We start from the raw sequence: 19303 nt of genomic DNA, 5'->3' as shown, positions 1-19303 counted from the left end.
AAGATTGCTCAGCTATCTGGTGCAGAGCTTTGGCAAGAACATCCTCTATTCATGGAATAGCCTTCATTAAAAAGTCCCAGGGTGGTTTTTGGCATTCGAAACCAGTTAAAAGCAGAATCAACCATTAACTGCTACGTTTTTAGTTTAAAGTACTTCCAGATTTTGACAAGAAGCTGCAGGCATATTATTTATCAAATAAAATGGCGCCAGTCAGAGCAGAGAGCTGGTTACACTCTGTCAGCTGTAAAGGTCTGATGCAAAATAGGGTGCAGAAAGCGGAAAGGCTCCCCTCAGCTTCAGTGGGTTTTGGGCCAGGCCTCAGGAGCACAAGGTGAAGGAAATGAGAAACGTACGTTACAAACAGAGCTAAAAATGACAAGGCACTAATCTGCTTCTCCATCTGTGTCTTGCTGAGCCGAGGATTAGAAGCCTTTGAATTTGACAGTTTGCCTTTTCAAGGTATTTTCAGTCTGGTATATAACTTAAACTTCAGCAACTCCCTGTGGCAGTGGATATTATTTTAAGACTTGTACACAGAAGTTGAATCCAAACTCAAGAAGGAGGATTACAGGTTGTCTCTCGACAGGAGCTGTTGGGCTGAAGGGAGGTTACAGAAACACTTTTGCCTTGCACCAGTTTTATTTGGTATTGCAGCTCACTGTTTTTCCCAAGTATCTTGCCTGCAGAAATTTGCAACTGATGCCAAGAGTGGCATCATCAACGCAGGGCAGAAAATGGGATTTGGTGAATCAGAGTACTAGAAGCGCGGGGGGGCTGGAACGCAGCAGGAGCCGGCCAGTGAAAAGGGCCCGGAGAACTCGAGTCCTTGCACGCAGACCCGCGGGGGCTCGCGGCAGACGCTGGCAGCCGCTTCCAGCTCCCGGGTCAGCGCGGCCGCGGCAGGGAGCAGCGCGGTGCTGTGACACACTAGGTCAAGCATTTCCTGCGCAGCCATGGAGGGCCTGCCCGGCCCAGGGCACATCCCCGCGGGGCCGCGCCACCCCGTCCCGCCAAGGTGAGCCGGGAGCGGCTGTCCCGGCCGGGGGGAGCGGGGAAGGAGCCGCGGCACTGCGAGGTACCACAGGCGGCCAGGGCGGCGGCTGCCCGACCCGCGCCCGGCGCTGGCACCGCAGCCGGCGGGAGCGAGCTGGCACGGGCTTCGGCAGGGCTGGGGCGGCAGCTGCAGGACCCCGCAGCCGGGGCCGTCCTGTCCTGTCCTATCCCGTCCCATCCTATCCCGTCCCGTCCCGCTGCAGCGGCTCGGGGCAGCGCCCGCCACGGCCAAGGAAAACTAACGGAAACTCTTTCAGGCAGCTCTGCGCGTGCGCCGCCGCGCGCGCCGAGCCCCCCCGCCCGCGCGGGGCACTTCGGGGCTCGTGGTTCGCGCAGGCCGGGCGGCCCGCGGCAGAACACGGCGGCGGGACTACACCTCCCGGCAGCCCCCGCGGCGCAGCCCCGTCCCGTCCCGGGCGGCTCTGGAGTGTGTGCGGGGAGCCGCGGGGCTGGAGATGCGCGAGTGGCCGCTCCGGCCCGGGGCAGCGGGGCCGCAGGTGAGCGCGGCGGGACCGGGGACGTGGCCGCCGCCGCCGCGGGCGGGAGCTGCCGCGGGGTCGCGGTGTGTGCGTGGGTGTGTGTACGGGGGTCGGGGCCGCCGCCGCGCCGGGAAAGGGCGGGGGCGGACTCCAAAAGTTCCTGCCGCGGCGGCGGGAGCGGCCGCCCAGCCCGGCTCGGGCCGTGCCCCGGGGAGCGCCCGCGGGGGGAAAGCGCCGCGGCGGCAGCTCCGCCCTGGGTGCCCCGGGGTGGGGGTGACGGGCCGAGGCCACATCATCTCCGGAGATGGTGCCGGCGGGGGCGGGTCGCGCAGCGGGGATTTAAACCGGGGAGGGACGGGCGGCTGCCAGCGCCAGCCCGGACGGGGCTGCGTGACCCGCGGCAGGCAGGACGCGTCCCGCCGCTCCTGCCCGGCGCCCGTGGCCGGGAGCTGCCGTCCCTCCCGGCGGGAACGGCCCCTGCTGGGTAAGAGCTGCGAGTGGAGCCGCCCGGAGCGGGGCTCGGCGTCCGCGTCTCGCACCGGCACGGGAGGGCGGGTTAAGGACCGGGAGTTGGAGAAGCTGCCCGGGAAAGGCTGGGTCTGGGGCAGCGGCAGCGGGAGGGACAGCGCCTCTGGGCGAGCTGGGCTGCAGGGGAAGGAGGCAGAGGGGCTCCTTCATTGCCCCTGTTCCTCTCCGCGTTGTGAGGTATAAGGCTTTCTTGGCGTAAATAAAAACGCAGAGTTGTGGATTGCGTGTCAGTTTCAGCATACACTGATTTGATGTTCGGAAGAACTCTATCCCCACTACAAAGTGAACAGTTTCTATGGCTTTCCTTTCATAGAATGATCCATTCTTTCCTACCAAGTAACAAAAATAAACTTTTTCAAAAGCTTGTATGCAAATACACGTGGTATCAAAAGGCTTTGTCAATGCAAATGCATCGTGCCTTTGATAAACGTAATTAGCGTTCTAATTAGGCAGTTGTGGGTGAGCTTTCACAGGGTGTTTTCTGTCTATATTAAACTTGCCTAGCAGACTCATTAATTCTTTCACATCATAAGGCTTTTCTGTTCTCTGTTATGTTGGTTAGGCATTGTCTTTTTGTAATTCAAATTAACCCCTAAGGCTTCATATTTGCTGGCTCTGGTATCTGTGAGAGGTGAGGGAGAGGAAAGCAGTGTGTAGAAAACAAGAACAAGTCATCTTCAAGTAAGCTTAAAGGCGCTGTGGAGCTGCTCTCTTGAGAAAGGTCTTTAAATGTTACTGTTGCTGTCTCTGCTCTTCCTATTTACTGCTTTCATCTGTATCGTGTTTAGCGTGTTCTTTAAGGCCAAAGTTTCTTTTCAGATGTCATTGCTACAGGTCCAACAAGTCTTCTGTATTTGAAGGCAAGAGTTTCTAGATAACTGTGCTGAAAATCCAGATGTATCAATTTGTTCTCTCTTACAGAGCCTCTGTTAGGAATTTTTGTCACAGTACCAATAGCTTATTTTCCTTCCAAATTGCGTATCTACCTTTCAGAATGCAGTGGCAGTGGGGTTTTGACCTATTTGACTGGTAAATACCAGTCATATTGTATTATGCATATTGTATTATGTACAATAGTGTATTAATTGGACTGTATTAGCAATTCTCAGCCTTATTTCTGGGAAGGGACAACTTCTACTGTGTTCAATAAGATGTGGCATTTCTCTTCTGAAATTTCATTGCAAGAGTAAAGCACTTTCTGAGGTTTTTTTTTTTTTGGTTGTTGTTGTTGTTGGTTTTTTTTTTACATAAGGGAAGGAAAAAATATGTGAGCTTACTGATTTTGGTATCCTGTATGGATCAATGCTCCATAAAAACTGTTAGCAATATGTAGTATCTATGTATTTGGACCACTTTTGCATCCATGGAAAACTTTTCCTGTGGCAGAAGTTGCATGGGGAATCTTGAAATTATTATTTTCAAACATTTCAGCTGCTCATTGAATGTTTGAAATACTGAATCAGCATCTTGTAACAAGTATCTTAAGCCCATGCTCATGAAATTATTTATTTATTTTTGAAGGTTGCAGCAGACTTGCTTTTTTAATCAGACATATGAGTATTATTAAATGACTTCCCAAAGGAACCAATCAATGCTCAATTGTACCTCTGCATATCTTCCTATAGTTACAGTTTGTGCAAGTAATTTTTCAGTTTTGTTGAATAACAGTATTAAAATGATACCCTGAGTACATGCTGCCACACAGAGTTTGAGTTTTCATCTTGTATTTTTTTGGACATTTCTATGCATTTAATGAATTTCCTTCCCTGCCCACCAGCTTCTCAATATAGATGTACAGAGCAGAGTTCTACTGCTGCCTCCCCCTACCTTTTTTGTTGTTTTCCTCTTAAGTGCTAAGGGCTTTGCTTTGCTAAGCTGTTGTTAATTAGAAGTTGTAGTAACATATTGGTCAGTGCTAGATCTGATTTTTCTTGTGTATCATACAGTGGGAAAGCAGTTAAGTTTAATTTACAAGTATGAAATGCTTCTAATGTAACACATTCGAGTAGAAGGAGTTGACTATATGACTTCATGCATTTCGTGTGAAATAACAACTTTATCTTTTCCCCTACAGGCAGAGTACAATGTTTCAAAACGCTGGAGATTATCTGGGTGATGCTAGAGATTACATTTAATATGATTGTGTCTTCAGACATTCTGCTCCTCCATTTCATGAGCTAAAATATTTTATAAAAATGAAATCGGATATCTTCATTGATCTTCAAGTTCACCGTGTCCTGTGAATTCAGAGAAGACTTTCTGAAGGAGGAATAGAGTCATCACATGTGTGGACTTCTCTTGTTGCTCAAGGATACACTTTTTTTTTAAATTGTGAAAGGCTGCATGAAGATGAGTCTTCATTTGAGATATGATCTGTATAACTAGGTGAACAAGGATACTTTTAATGAATTATCAACATCTATTTCAGTCTGTTTCTCCAGCTTTTTTTTTTTTTAATAAAAAATGAAGGACAAGTATAAAACAGCAGAGCTGATGTGTTTCTGTGAGGCCTTTATGTAAGCCTCTGTGTCTGGATGTGGTGCTAAAGGACAGACAATCTGCTTTTGGTCAGCTGATTGTAACTGCAGAAAGAGAACCTTTAATTTAAAGTAACTTGCAGCTGTAATTATTTTACTCTTTGGCTTGCACCGAATGAAAGGGAAATTTAAGTTTTACTGGTCAGGAGCATTTTACTGAAGTAAGAAAGGGAAACTTACATTATCCTTGTTTTCATTTCAAACCAAGAACTGATAACCTCTTTCACTTAGAATTTGACTACTAGGGAGATCTCGGCAGAGTAAAGCAAGTCAGATGTCAGCAAACGACTCTTCTCCCCCATCCTTACAGAAGTTTTCCCCACCTGCGTGTCATGCTGCTGCACCACAGACCCCAACTTTGTCTTCAAGTCCCCAGTCGGGGCTCTCCAGCCGGCTCTCCAATGGCAGTTTCAGTACCCAGAGCCTCACCAACTCCCGAGGCTCTATGCATGGGATCTCCTTCCTTCTGCAGATTGGTCTCACTCGAGAGACTGTCACCATTGAAGCTCAGGACCTGTCCCTCTCTGCTGTTAAAGACCTCGTGTGCTCAATAGTTTACCAGAAGGTATGGTATAATGCTACCGTGTTCTGCTGATGGCAGCAGTTGTTTGTTTGCTGTTTAGTAATAGCAAATGAGATATGCCAAGAGTTTGGTATGGTATGTTCTGCTGATGGCAACAGTTGTTTCTTTGCTATCAGGCTGTTTAGTAATAGCAAATGAGATATGCCAAGAGTTTGGTATGGTGACAAAGATCTGTGTTAGGTATTTGCAATTACGCAGAAAGAAGTTTTGATAACTCTCAAGGGAGAAGCTTTTAATTCAAAAGGAGTAAACTCTCCTCTTTCTTACTTGTGAAATCTAGTAAAAGAAGATGTAGTTCTAAATTTCCTGCAACAATGTCTTTTCACAATATGGGCAGTTTTTGCCTTTCAATTGCCACTGGTACCTTAGGTTTTTACTAGCTTATGCTTACTGCTGTTGAGGAATATTCTGGGATCTGTATAGCCAGCTGCAGTGACAGGACCAATTGTGGCTACAGAATGCATTGCAGGGCCGCAGACTTGACACTAGCTGTTCCTCTTGTTTCTAGTTAATAACTAAAGATCCCACCAAACAGCTAATAATGTTCTAGTATCATTTTTCTGTATACTGAATACCACAGTGACAGGACCAGTTGTGGCTACAGAATGCATTGCAGGGCTGCAGACTTGTACTAGCTCTTCTTCTTGTTTCTAGTTAATAACTAAAGATCCCACCAAACAGCTAATAATGTTCTAGTATCATTTTTCTGTATACTGAATACATGTGTTACTCCTGTATATGTCAGTGTAGTTTCTGTTAGGAGAGAGTTGACTGAGAAATAAAAGAACCCTAGCACACTTTTTTCTTGTGTCTTGGCTACCCTGTTGCAAATTCTGTCTATGTAGGAAGGAAGTAACACTGATTGTGCTGGTTTTGTATCCAGATTTTATCTTCAGGTTAGGAAGGTTAGATCCCAGGAAGCAGCCTGAAAGAAGTTAACAGTATTTCATAAAGTAAGAAATTGCTATTTTCCATCAAGGTCAGGGAATTATCCCCATGTCTTTCATTGTTGTGATAATTGTGATATTTATCATGCGTCAATTTTATTATATAATTCTTGTTCACCTAATAGCCTGAAAAAACATAAGTGCATTATATGTTATTTGCATATGCTTGTGTATCTTTTTTCCCCATCTCATAACTTACTGCATATTTTTCATATATTTAATATCTTTTGTATTTTTGCAAACTAGTTGTCAAACAAACCACTTTCGTAATAATGTCCATAATATAATTCAGCATGTTAGTTCCTTTCTGAAGAGATGAGTTATTTGGATCAACTTTTTTTTTTCATGTACCATGCATTTAGGTATATCTTTATGCAGCCATTTTAGGGCCTGCTTTTTCTTTCTGTGTCAGCTCCTTCTCTTTACATCTGCATATTTCCTGTCTTCTGTCATAAAGAAAGATGAAAACAAGTACATTCACTCTTATTTTTCTTTTTTCCTTTCTGCTTTTTGGCAGGCTCAGCTAAAAGTTTAGCATGAAGTCTTCTTATAGCTCAAAGTTCTTACATGCTAAGCCTAATCCACTGCAAAACTGATGAGGATTTCATGATCAGTTTTCCTTTTTGTCTGGCTTTGCTGCAGTTTCTGCTCTCCTGCAGCTGGCACTACCAGAAGGTGACTGCTCAGTGAAAACATGTTGCAGGGAGCAAACTGATCAGGAAACAACCTCATGTGTGGTGGATTCATCTTTCATAAGTAGTTTTGCAGCTAGTGCACGAGTGGCAGTATTCTCCCTGTACTCTCTATTTGACAGCAGTATGTCCTGCCTTGACTTTTTTTCTCTTAGGTCTGGTGACTGTTGCAAGACTGTTGAGTGTTCTAGGGTTAGTGGATACCTAATGTGAAAATTGCTAACTGCCTTCTTGTCGGTAATCATGCAAATGGTTGCTCTTTTTCCAGCTGAAAGTTTTGAAGCTGCTGGGTATGCTGTTGAGATTCAAGAGTGTTAAAGCTTTCCTTTCCTCTGGTGTTCCACAGCCTGCTTAAACTGTCTTGTCTTGACTGCAGGATACTGTGTGGTTTGTTGTGATAGTTCTCTACTTAACAGTAACTACTTACTGTTGCATTCCTTTAATGAATTACATTTTCTTTTTTTTACTTGGAATAATAATTGATAGCTTTTTTTCTTATTTGAGTGTTATCTTTACTGGAGTTAAACAGATGTTTCCTTACTTAACAGTGACAATTCAGGTTTGTATTCCTCTACGTAATCTGGAACAAAATAAAACTCTTGAGTCCTTCTTTGCTTACTTGGGAGCTTGAACCACCTGCCTTACTGTATTTGAGGCTACAATTACAGTGTCAAAAATAGTGGTTAGTACTCTGCTTTTCTGTGTTTCCTGCTTCAGACACTGGTGTTCAGTGTAGCTTGTTCAGGTTTTGCAGAAGGGTAATTAGAAGCAGCATCAGCAGAACTGAAACTAAAGAAATATGTGTCTGCAAAGGGAGTGAGATGAGTAATGCAAATATTTGGTGTGTCTCTTAGCTCTCATACAGATGTTCTAAACATCAGGAGATGTTTTTTCTTTTTAAGTGTTTTTCTTCAATTTTTTTCAAGTATAAAGTTAAGTTTGGGGGTTACTGTGTTAAGGTTGTTGTGTACTGTAATGGTTAATAGAAGTCCGCAGAAAATCCAAACTTTTGACTTTATAGGGATGCTTAAAAAGAATTCTTGCTTATGGTCTCCAGTAGATTCATGGTCTTCTCTGTTCATTCCTTATCTAGGTTGCTGTGTATTAAAGTATCAGACATACAGTTCTCAGGGGCAGTCTGAAGAGGAACATGAGCTGGGCACATATGGCTGCTGGAGCAGAGGGACAAAGTTTAGAAGCAGAGAAACTTGTAGCAGGTAGACAGTGTGTGTCCTTGCACAGTAGTCAGATATCACAGAGGCAAGTTCTTAATCCTGTTCTGTGTTGGAATACTGTCTCTTCATTCCTCAAATGAAGTAGAACAAAGGGATTACTGACTTAAAACTAGAAACTTGCATGTGGTGATGTTCCACTGCCTGCAAACTGAGTTATGTTGGACAGCATGCTCTAAATGCTGTATTCTAGTTTACCTAATTTTATTCTGATTAGAGCTATAAATGAGAAACATTTGATTACTGTAGCTAAAAGTTTAACTTGAGCTATTACTTATGTAGTATCAGTACCTGCAAGATTTGTTGTAACTTTTTCAGTAAATTTATGAGTCTTTACTTTCATGTTTCTGCAACTTCTCTGTCTTTTTTGGTCCACAGACCTGTCCTTCATTGTTTTCACTTTCAGTCATACTCAGCGTTCTCCTCTGTAAATTTCCTCTGATGTCTTTATTATGTTTTGCTCTGAAACAGACCAACTGCTCCTCTACGTTAGAATGTTTCCCTGAAATTCTCATGATCCTTTAACTGTGGCATTCTTTTTGAGTACTGAGACTTTACCCATGCAATCTGTTTCTTACTCTCCCTGCCTAGTTTTTCTAGAGCAGTTTGTTTGACTGAACCCACTGAAAGTCACCATTTAACAAAATCAAAGGGGTATTTCTTATGTCTTGCTGATTAGATTCTGCTTCTGTATTTTCATTGCATTACAAGGAATCATATTGCAATCCATCCATATTACAGATGGATCTCTGCAACACTTGCAGTAACAACTTGAGCATAATAAATAAGTAACAGAACTGCAACCAGTGTTCTGGGTTTTTCTCCAGGTTAAGCTTGTGATATTTCATGGTGTTTGGGTTTGAAAGGTTCAAAAATGAATGCAAATCATCTCTTCTGTTCAGATGTGCTCAAATCTATTTTCCTCCTACTGCTCTGCCTTCTTGACTTGTCAACTCTTTTCTTCATATTACTTAAGTCATGTAGAGACTTCGCAAGAGGTGAGGCATGAGAAGCAAACCTGCTTGTGAGAAGGTGGGAGCTGGGGAGTTACTGGTGGTACAGAGGTGTTACCTGGTGGGCAGATTAGCACTTCCAGCATGGTAATAGGTTTGTATGCTGGAAAACCTAGCCAAGCAGTAGTCCAAGTATGTCTGTACTGAGGCATCTGGTGAGGGAAAGATCTCCTGCAACATGTTTGAAGCTAACAGTCTGTGTGATAATGTGATTTGGCACATGATTTTAAAGAGTGGGAGTGAATAGCTGGGTAGGGATGCAGGATAATAGAATGGATGACTTCAGTGAACGGAGAGACTTTCCAATGGTGTTTTGGACCATTAGACTTTGGAATTAACTTTCAGTGGTTTGAAGCATTTGTTTTGAGTTATGACGGGTCATGAGATATTGGACCTTGAAACAATATCCGCCTACACTTTTCCCTAGTGTGAATTTTTGGCGACTAGTCCAGAACTTTGTAAAGTAACTCCTGGAACTTGAAGTAAAGGGATTTTTCAGTTACTGCCAAGATAGAAAGACGCCTCACTTGTGTTTCGCTCAGAGTACTGACTGCTGTATGTTGGTTGAGTTCTTCTGGATAAAAAAGGCAATGTAATGCACTTTCAATTAAAGCTAGCTATGCTGTAATACTTACAGTATGAGCATGCTAGATAACACAAATGATTTTTCCTCAGTGTAACTGCAATAATGCGCTAGTTGTGTTATTTGTGCTAGTACCACCCAAGTATTAACAATTACATATATTCTTGATACAAGTTGGTGAAGTTGTACTAGACATTAATTTTGGCACAGTATAGTGGATATGTAGACTTCCCACAAGTGATTTCCTGTCACTAGATGCTCTTTTGGAACTGTTAAGACTGGGAACAGTCATGTTTTTGCTTTTAGGAAACTTAGTAATACTGGGATTTGCAGTTTATATGTTCTGAGTAACTGTGCAGATACATTAGGCTTTTATGCAGGAAAATAATAGCTGTATAATCCGGTAAGATAAAACAGGCTTTAAAAAATTCTGCTTTGAGTTTTGTTTTCAAGTTTACATTATGAGCTGTTAACACTTCAAAGGAGCTGGATAATGTTCTTCCTTAACAGCTTCATGTAACTGAGCATAAGGAAAGCTATAAAAGCTGTACTTTGCTGCAGTACAAGAGAGAAGAATTTGGTAGTGTACAACTTGAATGTAGTTCAACTATTGAACATAGTTTAAGCTTTGCGTAAAAATTCTGTTAAAAGATACCACTTGAAATAAAACCCCTGTTAATCGATGAGGTTATTGTTGGCCAGCAGTCTGCACACAGCCTTCTGGCCAAGGTGCTAGCTAGGAATGCAGTATTCCCGAATGGACTGGGGAGCGGAAGACAGAGCAGGGCGCCGCATGCCTGCGAGGAGCCAAGCTGCTTGGTTGGAGCTGATTGCTCCCTGCATCGAGGCCCGGCCGAGTGCCTTAGACAGGGCTCTGCTGGGCCACCTGCAGCTCATCAGAGCCGGCCCTGGGGAGGGCAGCCAGCCAGCGCTTCCATGCCTTGGGTGCACGGGCTGGAGTGGGGGCAGAGAGAGGAGTCCGAGCCAGAGTGTGTGGAAAGGAGTTGGGAGGCAGGCATCTTCCTGATAGGGTCTGTTCTTTTGTAACTGGGAAATTTTTTTTGGTGGGGGGGAAGTGTTCAAGGAAAGGGCAGGATGATTCATCTAACTTGAAACATTTTATTAGGTATGATTGAATTTGGAGGCTGCTGTAGCTCTGTCCTTATGGACAGCAAGACTGACTGTGTATTCCTGATAGACACTAGCATTTGGATACAGGTGTGCAACACATACATGTATATGCACAGATCCAAACAGATCAACAATATGTCTGTCTGTCAGCACTCATGTAAGCACAAACAGCACCAGCGGTCCCGTGCTGTATCAGGCTCTGGTGGTTCAGGATGGAGGTCTGGTAGTGGGGAAAAAATGTACTGACACATACTCACCCACCAGTAAAAAAAAAAGCAAGAAAAAAATGTGTGTGTCTCCAGCAGCTGGCTTCAAGCACTATTTGCTACTTCAGTAGCAGCTGCTGGATCTTGGTCTTTTCAGTTGCTGACACCTGGATATTCAAGCTCTTGATTTCATTTACTCTGATCTCTCCAGTCGCTGAGATTACAGGGTCCTCTTGCTCTGATTGCTGGTGGGCAGACCCCCCCATACACACACATGGGCTCAGAATGAGAGAAAATCATTCAGTAAAATAGCTAGAAATTGAATTTAATGAGAATAGAGGATGGGTGGAGCTGATGATGCACGGGGCATGATCAGACAATTGTTCTGACCAACCCCTGTTTACAGGTGACCAGCCTCTTTTATCTTCTTATCCCTCAATTTTTTCCCACGTTTATTCCTCCCTGAATCACCTCTTTCCTTGTCTTTGTTGCCTTCCGTAAACATTCCGTAGATATTGTACAATCCTAATTTCCCAGCATTTTATAATCTGTACCATACCATTAGACTGCAACCCCTCTCAGGCCAAAAGGTGTTCTAATGTTGTCTTACCTGATCAGTGTGTGTGTGGAAACAGGTTCTGAGGATGTCTTGTGAAGGCCAGGGTATCTTTTCCCTTGAGTTCTTTATTTGGGTTCCTACCTGCCCTTCTTTCTCTGTGCTTCCCTGGCTTGTGGAGATGGACCTTTGGAGGCCTGATGGCTCCTGTGAAGAGCCTGGGAGGTCCTGGGCAGGGTGTTGGTGGACTGCCCCCACCTGCACTTTTCCTCTCTGCTGCTTTGTGGATGTGCAGACAAGCACCTCACAAGCAGGACAGGTAAAGGAGCTGCTGCAAGGTTCCTCAGTTACTGCCTGTCCCTCTTATGGATTCAGGAAAACCTTCTAGCAACTGAAGCTCTCCATAGTAATGAACAGGCTGGGTCTCTTCTCATCCTTGTAGCTTTTGGAATTATTTCAGAAATGGAGATCAGGCATGCACAATGCCTAGAAAAATGTGTCCTGTCTTGTCACATACTGTAGAAACTGTATACAGAGTCTGTGTTTAGTGGGAGGGTTCTTGTACTCCATACTAGTATAGATTATTCCCTTGTTAGTCGTGAGCTTGTGATTCTGCACCTTAGTCTAGAAGGCATTGATAAAGCTCAAGTTTGGAAGTGGAAGAAGTACCTTTTGAGAAGGTTAAACGTTAGAGTTACAAAACAGACAATCTTGCACTGTCACTTCTTTTATGTGTATGTATATTTGTGTTGGAAGAACAGGGCAGTAAAGCATATCATGACAATATGAGAAGCATTCAAGATACACAGCTTAAAAGGTCAATTTAATTAATGGAGAACCAAATGAGGGTGTTGATATCAACAGTTCTAACAATCTGTAATAGATGATTTTGCTTTTTTCATACTATTTCTACTCCATAGAAATTAATTTTGCCTTTGTCTGGAATTTATCTGTAAACCAAAATCTTAGTTATAGGTACAAACTTTGGATTAATGTTGAGGCTGCTTTCTAAGGGATGTAATGTCTCATATTTTTCATGATTTCACTTGCTGTCACAAAGAGGACTTCAGTGTTCATCTGTAACTTTAGTTTATTTTGCCAGCTAGTGTCTTTTAGTAATCAAAATTAGTGTAGGATATTTAAAACATTTTAATAAATCCAAGATTTGTACACAGGAATGGGTAAATGGTGCATAGGCAGAATATATTTTGTTATAGCAATTAAGATAAGTGCTGCTTGGCAGGTGATTATGTGACCTCTGGTTACTGAGGTGGGGGATTATATGTAGGGATGTTCTGGCAGCTGCATGATAGGGTTTTGGTCTCAAAGAGTGAAAAAAAATAAAAGAGAAAGACATATCTTTATCAAAAGAAGGAGACTCGAACCTGTGAAATATCTTAGAGGCTTCCTTCAAATCTGTGGTTCATAGGTGGTTCTGTGAACTTAATATGAAGAGACAATATGTAGTTGTCTCTTCTGTATAGAGATAGTTCACGTGATTCCCTGAGTCATGAGTTGTCCCTCCTGGCAGCTGAAATTAATATTGGTGTTATTAAAAAGTGTCATGTGTATCTGCGGGCAGATATCTACTGTTGTAATCTATCCCTTTTGTTAGATTAAATTTTTCAGCAGTATAATGCAATTTAACAGAAGTTAACAGTGACTCAAGGAATAAACCTCACAGCACTTATTAAAATAATGTTAATATATATTGTTTTCTTGTCAATCAAGGCACAGTGGGATTTTGGGTTAGAGCGAGCTGAAATTAATATTGGTGTTGTTAAAAAGTGTCATGTGTATCTGCATGCAGATATCTACTGTTGTAATGTTGATTTTCTATCCCTTTTGTTAGATTAAATTTTTCAGCAGTATAATGCAATTTAACAGAAGTTAACAGTGACTCAAGGAATAAACCTCACAGCACTTATTAAAATAATGTTAATATATATTGTTTTCTTGTCAATCAAGGCACAGTGGGATTTTGGGTTAGAGCTTAAAGTAAGTTTGTGATGTAGTTTCAGTTATGAAGAAATGTCAGTTCCCTTGGAAGAATTACTAGTGGCTGTGTCATTGTGTGTTCACAATATAAAGTCAAGTCCCATGCACACTTGCAGAGATACTGAGATACATATTTGGGCAGCACAGCTAATTCTTAAGCTTTATATCTTCTTTTGTATTACAGATGATCTTTGAGCAATTGGAAAAATGTAATTTTCAGAATATTCTTGCATATTTGCTATTTTACGCAGGAAATCTGAGAGTGATTTGAGAGACAGAGGGAGCAGCTGGCTGCTTTGGCAGTGGCCCAATAGATCAGCTTCTTGCTGAGGACTGGATACCTATGCGTCAGTATAAATTTGTCAGCTCTGTCTTTTGCTTTTGCAAAGGTTAAATTGTACAAATTCTGCCTGTCTTTGTGGCTGTCCAAGGTACATAGAGTGCTTTCTGGAGCATGGACTTCTTCAGTATTGTGTCATGTAATTATGTAGTGTGTACACACCAAAACAGAAGATCAACTTGATATTTCAGATGAAATTGCTGCTGTAAAGAGGATATTATTTTTTCTCTGAATGAGAGTAGTGTGTGAAAAGAATGGGCACAATGGATACGATACCTTCATTATGTTTTTGATTTGGTAGAACAAATCCTTGATGATTTTAGTTAAGAGCAATTAATATACCACAAGTTTCATGCAGTTGACTGGGTGACATTTAAATTACTAACTTGTTACCTCATTAAATAAAAGTTTCTTCTGAGCTTGTTCATATTTTTTTCCCACACTTTTCCTGTTTTGTTCTATTTATGTGTTCCCACCTCAAGTTTGAATTCTGGTTTCAACCAAAAGGTCAAAGAAGCTGCTTGAATGCTCCTTATTTCTCTTCAGAGTCCGTTCCTGCTCTTTTCCCCCATGAACTGTTTACTTTTAAGCTTTTCATTTTAAGAATTTTTCATTTAAAAAAGTTTTACACATACTTGACAGTGTTTTGAAGAGTAGGGAAAATAAAAAATGAGAAAGCTTTCAATGAGTAGGGAAAATATAGAATGAGAAAGCTTTTTTTCAGTGATGCATCATGGAAAAGTGGCATGTGATTTAGTGTATCTGTTTCCTGTACAGATTTTTTTTTTCCTGTCCTTGTGGGGATTTGAGTTTCTCTTTTCACAGAATCACAGAAAATGGGTAATGTTGGAAGGGATCACTGGAGGTCATGGAGTCCAACTTGCCTGCTGAAGCAGCATCCTCTGGAGCATGTTACTCAGGATTTCTCATGTCTGTAGATCTAAACTGTTGTAGAACAGTGGTATGGAGCTTCTTCACTGGCTTACTCCTCAGTAAAAGTGTAGCAGGTGCTGCTGGAGTGTCTCGAGCTAAATAGCTGCCTGACCAGAATACCTGTGAAATGAGGATTATAGGTGGTGGTATCCAAGTTGGAGGCCTGCATTGGCTTCTTTGTGCCAGACTGATTATGCACGTCTGAGAGATTAAAAACCCAAAGAAATGAAAACTTTAACACTTCCTTTTTTCTGGTTAAAAAAAAAGAATTTTTCACAAAATGCTTTGTTTCCTCAAAAATAAGCAGATTAATTTTGTTATAATGAAACATTTACAACTCTTGAGTTCTGTAGCTGTTACTAAAAACATTGATGTATAGCGTTATCACAGAGCATGTATTAATTTAGAGTTTGATTTCTGTTGCAGTTCCCAGAGTGTGGTTTCTTTGGCATGTATGACAAAATTCTCCTGTTCCGCCATGACCTGAACTCAGATAATATTTTGCAACGAATTACATCAGCAGAAGAGATACATGAGGGAGATCTTGTTGAGGTTGTACTCTCTGGTAGGTATTATTGTAACAGTGGCACAACTCTTTGTTCAGTAGATTAAAAGAAAATAGGACTTCCTGGAGCATTATTTTCATGCCTGCCTTGAGCTTTTTCACTTTGGGCAATATACTTTGGGGTAGAGGTTTCTAAGAAAGTCCAAGTGTCACTGATGCTTCAGTACTCAGTTTTGTTATTTTTTTCATTGTTCTGTTTTAATCTTTTTCGGGTTTCTTATTAAAAATAAATCTGAATTATACAAATGAGAATTTTTAAGTATAATAATAGCAGTTTTTAATTTTTATAATTGTTTATGGTGAAATGCAGGTAGGATTCAGAATTTGTTCTTCCAGCTGTTGTGGGTTTTCTTTTGCTTATATCTGTCTTTTTGTTCTGTAGCTTTTACTTTTGATGGCTTATGCTGTCATAAGGCTTTATATAAATGTTGTTGCTGAATCATACCTGTAGAAACAGACTCTTATGGGTTATTGTAGTCCTTAAAAATGGTTTCTTTACACAATATGGTCCTTAGAGTGGTGGCTATTAACCAATAACAAGGACAGAATAACCCCAGCCCTGATTGTCATTGTATATGTTTGATCAATACTTCATCAAGTTCAATCAAAAGTCAGCTGTAGTTAAACTACAAATAAAAGCTGGACTAGTGTTGAGCAGTTTAAGTCTTTGCGGATAAAGTGACAAACTGAGACTGTATATTAGGAGGAGAGACCTCTTGACTGTCATGAGCTTAGATTTGTAAACTTGGTCAATAAATTATGAATTTGATAGCTGTAAGGCTGAGTCCTTGGCCACATTTCAGGGCATGTCTAAGATGTTCAGTAATTGATCATCTTATTTTGAGCTTTTCATTGCTTCTGGTGAATAGCATATTTGGAAAATTTGTTGTGTGACTCTTGGCAATCTCTGACAGTTTCCTTACAGACAGACAGACCACCCAAAACTGAGGCATTTTGAAGACATGTAAATCTCTTTCAGTAGGATTTTAAAAATAAGAATCTGAATAGGGAGTGTTAGTATGTATCTGATCAGAAACAACAGCCATCAGGGCAAGGCAATCTTGATGTAAAATACGTTTTTTGGTTTTTTTCCTTTTCCTCAAAAAGAGACAGGACAAAAAAAATTGAAATAAATTGAAATATATCTACTCTTATTTAAGGAAAATAATATTTCAGTGTTCTGTGGAAACTATCCACAGTTCTGTTTTGATACACTGAGTTTAATAAGCTTTTACTGCAAAAGTCCTTTAGAAGATAAAAATCTATATTTTAGGTCTTCTTTCGAAAATTTTGTAGGTTACAGGACAGCTTTAAAATTAAGTTGCTCTTTAAAACATTTACTGTTGCTTTTAGCAAAGCTTGTTGTACCTGCCTTCAGTTAGTGAGGTTTTCAACAGAGTGATTCATACTGTTGATTAGTTGGGACCATTGACCTACAGAGTTCAGTGGATATTTTTCCTCAATAAAAATGTTTATAGAGAAGAAGTATGTAGTCTCCTAAATGCATATTTAAATGACATACAGTAAAATGCTGATTTCTAAATATCTTGTCAGCATTCTTTAAATTAGCCTTTTTTAAAACATGTTCTTTCCATAAATCCTTGTTGATCCTGTGGCAAGAGTTATAACTTACTGCAATTTTTTAAAAGCTTTGGCTACAGTTGAAGATTTCCAGATTCGTCCTCATGCACTTTATGTGCATTCCTACAAGGCTCCTACTTTTTGTGACTACTGCGGAGAGATGCTTTGGGGTTTGGTACGACAAGGATTGAAATGTGAGGGTAAGTAAGTCTATGATATTTAGTGTATTTGTGTGTGCGTATGTGTATATATATAAGGTGAGGAAGAAGTTGTTGTATAATGTTTGGTATGTTAGCAAGTGAAAAATACAGTATTTCCTAGCTGGAAGGGTTTGTGCATTGGAAAACTGAAGTTCTGATCTTGGCATTAATGCAAACTTGGGCTAATGACTTAAGAAGTGGTGTTGTTTCCCACTTTGGAAAATATAGCTAGCTTACAACCTTGTGTTCTTCACACAAGGAACATAGTTTGGAGAGATTCCCAAAGGGGAATCCCTTTTCTTATGGCTTTCATCCAGCTGGCTGTGGAGCACTCTGCAGCCTGCTGTCAGGTAGTAATGCTGCCTTCTCATTGAATTCTTCTTGGTTCTTGTGCTCCAAAGTGAGGGAGTGATGAAAGCCTCCTGGTGGTGGGAGATCAGCTGCTTCCAAGTGTTAAACCTTGTTACTAGAACTGGGCTTACTGGAGAAAAAGCTGGTTTTGTGAATCGCATCAAGAATGCTAAAATCAAAGAATTTGACACAACAGTGTATTTCTGCCTTTACCATTTTCCTGGGTCAAATTATAAAAACTGCTTTATCAAAATACTAGTACTGCTTTTGTTACTGTGAATGTTGGGAGGTTTTTTGAATAAACAAATTCCTCTTCCAGGTTGTGGGTTAAACTACCATAAGCGATGTGCCTTCAAGATTCCAAACAACTGCAGTGGCGTGAGGAAGAGGCGCCTGTCTAACGTGTCTTTACCAGGAGCAGGGCTTTCCGTTCCAAGACCAGCACAAGCTGAACACACATCCTCTGCCTCTGAAGAGGTATGTAATGGGAAAGGAGAAACAATTTCTGTTTTCAATTCTTTAACCTCTGGAGAACTAGATAGTGTTTTAAGTGACTCATGATGAGTATGTGGGAGTCAAGCTTTGGTTGGTTTTAGCGAATTTTAAAATATGGTGATTCTTAGACTTTGACACTTACTGCTTATTATTACTGTGAGAGATGCAACAGGAAATAAATAATAGGATAGTGTTTTAAGTGACTCAGGATGAGTATGTGGGAGTCAAGCTTAACCATTTTGGTCAGTTTTAGTGAATTTTAAAATATGGTGATTCTTAGATTTTGACACTTACTGCTTATTATTACTGTGAGAGATGCAACAGGAAATAAATAATAAGTTTTATATATAATTTTGTTATTAGCCTTTCACTCATGGTTATATCAAACTCTGAGAACTTTGACTTCAGGATGATAAAACATCTTGCCTTCTTAGTAATACAGATTAGTTCTGTAATTATTGTATCAGCATAGATTAGGTACTTGGCCAAAGCAGTACAAATTGTAGGCTTTAATACTGGGGAAGAGTGTTCCCGATCTGCTGTTAAGCTTTTCAGAGTTAATCCAAAAAAAACCCAAACCCCATCGAGGAGGGTGCAGGGGATGAAAGGCTTAGAGTAAAAACAGACATCTGTAGTAGTTCCTTGTTGTGATGATTGCTGAGAGGTTCTCAATTACATAACAAGTATCAATTATCAACTATATCCCAACTATATTGGGATCATAAGACAGGACAGGCAGGGATTAGATCCATTTGTTTGTGCCTTAGGCTTTTATAATAATCTGGTATTTTACACTATAACTATTCTTACCATACAATCATCAATGTAATTGAGAGGTTCTCAATTACATAACAAATATCAATTATCAACTATATCCCAACTATATTGGGATCATAAGACAGGACAGGCAGGGATTAGATCCATTTGTTTGTGCCTTAGGCTTTTATAATAATCTGGTATTTTACACTATAACTATTCTTACCACAATTTAAAATACAAATCATACAGTCTCATTCCAGAACATGATTTTTGTAGCTAGGGGCTATAAAGCTTAGTCTTGAGTAATGAAAAATATTTATTTTGATGTTTATGACTACTGGTAAGATTTATTCAGTGAACATAGAATTGTAAGCATTTATCACAAAATTTTACTTCATGATTTCTATGTGCATGTTTAGTACTTTTTTGATACCTCTTCATTTACTCAATGCCTCTTCTGTTTTAATTACTGAAGTTTTTGTTTTAATTTCAAGTAATTTTTTCAAGGGGGTTGCTATGACTTTTCAAAGCAGTCATGGCA

At 41.0% G+C, this 19303-nt stretch overlaps 1 protein-coding gene across 2 annotated transcripts in view; it reads left to right on the top strand.

Annotated features, from left to right (window-relative positions):
* Positions 1 to 1399: 1399 nt before the first annotated feature.
* The window catches only part of PRKD3 (protein kinase D3), a 42238-nt gene continuing 24334 nt past the window's right edge, over positions 1400 to 19303 (top strand). Inside the window, exons 1-5 of one of the 2 annotated variants that reach the window (XM_039698065.1) lie at positions 1400 to 1550; positions 4135 to 5162; positions 15238 to 15376; positions 17026 to 17157; positions 17828 to 17985. In XM_039698065.1, coding sequence (XP_039553999.1) covers positions 4872 to 5162; positions 15238 to 15376; positions 17026 to 17157; positions 17828 to 17985 — 720 coding nt within the window. In that variant the 5' untranslated portion in view covers positions 1400 to 1550; positions 4135 to 4871. Of the gene's footprint in view, positions 1551 to 1885; positions 2017 to 4134; positions 5163 to 15237; positions 15377 to 17025; positions 17158 to 17827; positions 17986 to 19303 lie in introns of those variants that run through there. The other variant, XM_039698066.1, reaches the window with a different exon arrangement.

The sequence above is a fragment of the Passer montanus genome, unplaced genomic scaffold (assembly GCF_014805655.1).
Source record: "Passer montanus isolate IOZ18808 unplaced genomic scaffold, ASM1480565v1 scaffold12, whole genome shotgun sequence".
Taxonomy (NCBI): Eukaryota; Metazoa; Chordata; class Aves; order Passeriformes; family Passeridae; genus Passer; species Passer montanus.
The sequence above is the reverse complement of the archived record's forward strand: the minus strand, read 5'-3'. Positions and strand labels throughout refer to the sequence as shown.